The 4,845-nt window shown below is 41.2% G+C and overlaps 1 protein-coding gene across 1 annotated transcript; it reads left to right on the top strand.

Annotated features, from left to right (window-relative positions):
• The first annotated feature begins 292 nt into the window (after positions 1 to 292).
• sdhaf4 (succinate dehydrogenase complex assembly factor 4) lies at positions 293 to 4,342 on the top strand. The gene is made up of 3 exons (XM_079249112.1): positions 293 to 441; positions 705 to 818; positions 2,934 to 4,342. Exons 1-3 carry the CDS (start codon positions 369 to 371, stop codon positions 3,041 to 3,043), a joined length of 297 nt encoding a protein of 98 aa, XP_079105238.1. The 5' UTR covers positions 293 to 368; the 3' UTR covers positions 3,044 to 4,342.
• The last annotated feature ends 503 nt before the right edge of the window (positions 4,343 to 4,845 follow it).

Below are 4,845 nucleotides of genomic sequence, written 5' to 3'. Positions count from 1 at the left end.
AAATGAAAATTAAGTTGATCAAAAATGAATAGCTGTTTTCTTTATGATCATGGAAACAAAATACAATATTCTTGAATGAAAAAGAAAAGTCAGAAAGAAGATTGTTTTGCAAGAAATTGATGGGAGATGGGACCAGAATGTTTCGACATGGGAGCAAGTCCATTTACTTTACACTCCACAGCCAGACGTCACTTTGTCTCCCTCTGGTGGCGAAAATCAATCATTGCATTTCTTATCTCTTCCCGTCGCGCTGTGATGACGCAATAACAACGTAAACAAAGCTCGACCATAACGTTCTTGTGTAAGTGGCCCCATTGGAGAGGCAGGCAGACACACAGTTGTTTATTTTTGTTGTTATTCTTGTAAACATGTCTTTTCTGCGGCTATGTGGATGCAGCAGACATGTGTTCAGGAGCTCTGCTGTAGAGTCGGTATTCACAGGTTTGTGCTGTTTTTATATGAGCTGAATAATTCGTATCAGTAGTTGGTTAAATGAGCATCATTAATGTGAAACCTTCATTTAGCAGCAGGTCTTGTTTATGTTTAACTTTGGCAGGAACTAAATAAGAGACACTTGATTTTTAGTAGCGTTATTTAATGGTTTGGTTATATTGTAAGTAAGCTCATGTTATCTGAGATATTAAAACTACTGTTGGATTGCAGATGTTTCTGTGTTTGTTCTGAAAACGTGTGTTTTGTTTCAGGGTTTTTACGACCAGCCAGCGGAGCAGCGAAGGACAAAGAGCCGCTAAAGAAGCCTAAAACCCCGCAGGGACGCTTTGACATGACCGAGGAGAAAAGAAGTGATGTTTTGGAAAGTGAGCAAGAAGTGGAAGACACACACACACACACACATCTTCACAAAGACAGCTAGGCACTTAAATTATGTAGACTTTAGATCTAAGCTGTATGTTTGAAATGACCCAGAGAAATATCAGCATTGTAATATACTGCTAGAAAATAAAGGGACCAATAAAGAAAGACATTGTAGATCTGAATGAATGAAATATTTTTATTAAATACTTTCTTTTTCCATAGCTGAATGTGCTGACAACAAAATCAAACAAAAATGACCAATGAAAATCAAATGTGTCAACCCATGGAGGTCTGGATTTGGAGTTATACTCATAATTAAAGTGGAGAAACACACTACAGGCTGACCCAACTTTGATGTAATGTCCTTTAAACAAGTCAAAATGAGGCTCAGTAGTGTGTGTGTGGCCTCCGCGTGCCTGTATGACCTCCCTACAACGCCTGGACATGCTCCTGATGAAGCGGCGGATTTTCTCCTGAGGGATCTCCTCCCAGACCTGGACTAAAGCATCTGCCAACTCCTGGACAGTCTGTGGTGCAACTTGGCGTTGGTGGATGGAGCAAGACATGATGTCCCAGATGTGCTCAGCTGGATTCAGGTCTGGGGAACGGGCGGGCCAGTCCATAACATCAATGCCTTCGTGTTGCAGGAACTGCTGACACACTCCAGCTACATGAGGTCTAGCATTGTCTTGCATTAGGAGGAACCCAGGGCCAACCGCACCAGCATATGGTCCCACAAGGGGTCTGAGGATCTCATCTCGGTACCTAATGGCAGTCAGGCTACCTCTGGCGAGCACATGGAGGGCTGTGCGGCCCTCCAAAGAAATGCCACCCCACACCATTACTGACCCACTGCCAAACTGGTCATGCTGGAGGATGTTGCAGGCAGCAGAACGTTCTCCACGGCGTCTCCAGACTCTGTCACGTCTGTCACATGTGCTCAGTGTGATCCTGCTTCCATCTGTGAAGATCACAGGGCGCCAGTGGCGAATTTGCCAATCTTGGTGTTCTCTGGCAAATGCCAAACGTCCTGCAGGGTGTTGGGCTGGAAGCACAACCCCCACCTGTGGATGTCGAGCCCTCATTCCACCCTCATGGAGTCTGTTTCTGACTGTTTGAGCAGACACATGCACATTTGTGGCCTGCTGGAGCTCATTTTGCAGGGCTCTGGCAGTGCTCCTCCTGTTCCTCCTTGCACAAAGAAGGAGGTAGCGGTCCTGCTGCTGGGTTGTTGCCCTCCCACGGCCTCCTCCACGTCTCCTGATGTACTGTATGTCTCCTGGTAGTGCCTCCATGGTCTGGACACTACGCTGACAGACACAGCAAACCTTCTTGCCACAGCTCACATTGATGTGCCATCCTGGATGAGCTGCACTACTTGAGCCACTTGCGTGGGTTGTAGACTCCGTCTCATGCTACCACTAGAGTGAAAACACCGCCAGCGTTCAAAAGTGACCAAAACATCAGCCAGAAAGCATCGGAACTGAGAAGAGGTCTGTGGTCACCACCTGCAGAACCACTCCTTTATTGAGTGTGTCTTGCCAATTGCCTTTAATTTCCACCTGTTATCTATTCCATTTGCACAACAGCATGTGGAATTGATTGTCAATCAGTGTTGCTTCCTAAGTGGACAGTTCCATTTCACAGAAGTGTTGCTGACTTGGAGTTACATTGTGTTGTTTAGGTGTTCCCTTTATATTTTTTGAGCAGTGTATAATCTCCAGACACCTAGCACAGGTATGTCCTAGTTAGGTGTTTAAGGGCTGCTGTCCTGCAGGTTTCGGATGCTTCCTCTCGCAGCATACCTGAACCAGATTGATGGTAAATGTTGTTGGAGAGAACTTGACATCAAGCTGTTGAAGAGCTCCATTTGATCTGAATCAGATGTGTTAGATCAGGGAAACATCTAAAACCAGCAGGACTGCAACCCTGAAGGACCAGAACTGGACACCCCTGACCTTGCATCTTCCTAAAACCCAAATGTCTCCAAACGTTTAACATAATATCCAGCGCTATAAGCTTCGTCACTAGCATGAGCTCGACATTCAGCCCTCATCATCCTCATCCTCATTTTGGAGGTAAAATGGTTCTGATTGTTTTGTCTTGTTTTCCTGCAGAGTTCCCTGATGATGTAAACCCTGTAACGAAGGAAAAAGGTGGTCCTCGGGGCCCAGAGCCCACGCGCTATGGAGACTGGGAGAGGAAGGGCCGCTGTGTCGACTTCTAGTTCTTTACTTTTAAATCAAACTTCTTCCCAGATGGATTTTATGTCATCATAAGGTGTCATGTGATGATCCACACATGTCATAAGCTCAACAGCACTTTGGAAACTGTGTTTGTGCAGCAGCCAGTCCGTTTTCTTTCATGTAAGTGATTATTGCAAGTGAATAAAACTCAGTGTAAGCATATATTTAAAACAGTCATCCTGACAAATAAACTTATTTCATATTGAACGTTTAGCTTCAAGGACAGTTGTGTTATTTCAGCCTGCTGCGTTCAGCTCTACTGTGTACTCAGAACAACCAGTAGACATTTGAAGATTTAAAGGTTTCCACTCAGTTCTAGTACGACTAGAGTCCTGTTGAATTACAGCTAATTTTCTGCAGTTTGATAAAAGAAAACACAAAATAAACAATGACAGCTTATTAGAACTACAGAGTTTCTGCTCTGCCCCCCCCAGCAGGTAACCAGGCTGCTTTAATTCCACTCTGGGTCAGACTTGGACATAAATAGCTGTTTGTGAAGCCGTCGGGGGGGGGGTTGTGCAGTCTGTCATATGTGTTGTTTTAATGGGAGATTAAAAACCTGCTGCACTAGTTTTATTTTCCCTTCATGTGTAGAAGTTCATACATGTAATCAGGTTCTGTGTTTTCTTTTACTTCATGTTCATTCATCCACCTTCTGGTTTTTTGCAAATACTCAGGCTAAAGTTTTAGTTTGTTTCTGTGGAAAACAGATTATTATTTTATTCTTAATTTTATTCAACTTAATAGGCCAAGATTAATATTATTATTATTATTATTTTAGCTATAGCCTAATGTTATACTGAGCCTACTACCCTGCAGGTTGTCCATGTATGAAAGGGTTGGCCGTGAAATCCAGGTGACTTACATTAATTACTTTTTTTTTTTTTTAAATAACTTTTCTTATATAATCAAACACAAAATACAGAACATAAACTGATAAGCCAGAGGGTCAAGAATTAAATTAAAAAAGAGGTACAAAGATAATTTGAAAGCTCTGAGAAATCCAATTCTGAGTATCTTCACATGTTCATACGTACATACATGTTCACATCAATTAATCAGTGAGAAAAGAACTAAATCAATGAAAGAATTTTTCCAAAATTAGTGTTTAAGGCCTTTGGATTTCCAAGATTTCTAATGATGGTGGAGTATTGGAAATGTTTTTGTAAACATAGTAAAGCTCGGCTTGCCGTCAGCACGTTTCCTTTGATGAGTGGGAAATTTTCTAACAATTTGTACATAAAAGTCCAGTCCTTTTCCACTTGTTCTTTAAAATAAAAGAAAAATACTTTTCTCTTGCAGAAATACAGAATATTCTGTTTTCCTTTCAGTAAAAGTTTGCAATCCTGAACAATTTAGTGAACAAACGGGAATAAAATAAATGTTCAGTAGTTTCTACATCCAAGCTGCAAAAAGTACAAAACGAATCCATCTCAACATGAAATCATCTTAAAAGCTTTTTGCTGGATAAACTTTGTGTATAAAAAAAAAAAAAAAAAAAAAAAAACTTCTTTAATTTTATTGTTAAGACAATATCTATTATTCACAAACCGCATGTTTTTCTAATCAATATAAAGAGAGATGTCTAAAAGAATTCAGCAGAAGGAAACTTCACATTTACCCAAAGATTTCTAATTTATTTATTACAACATTTTATTTTTGGTATAATTTCCCAGATAAATATTGTTTACAGGAGCAGACATATAAGGCTCAGATCTTCATGGAAACCAGGAGGATTGTTGCGCTGCATGACCGCAGCTGGACATGAACCAACTTTATTTCA

This window comes from Telmatherina bonti (assembly GCF_933228915.1).
Source record: "Telmatherina bonti genome assembly, chromosome: 11".
Taxonomy (NCBI): Eukaryota; Metazoa; Chordata; class Actinopteri; order Atheriniformes; family Telmatherinidae; genus Telmatherina; species Telmatherina bonti.
The sequence above is the reverse complement of the archived record's forward strand: the minus strand, read 5'-3'. Positions and strand labels throughout refer to the sequence as shown.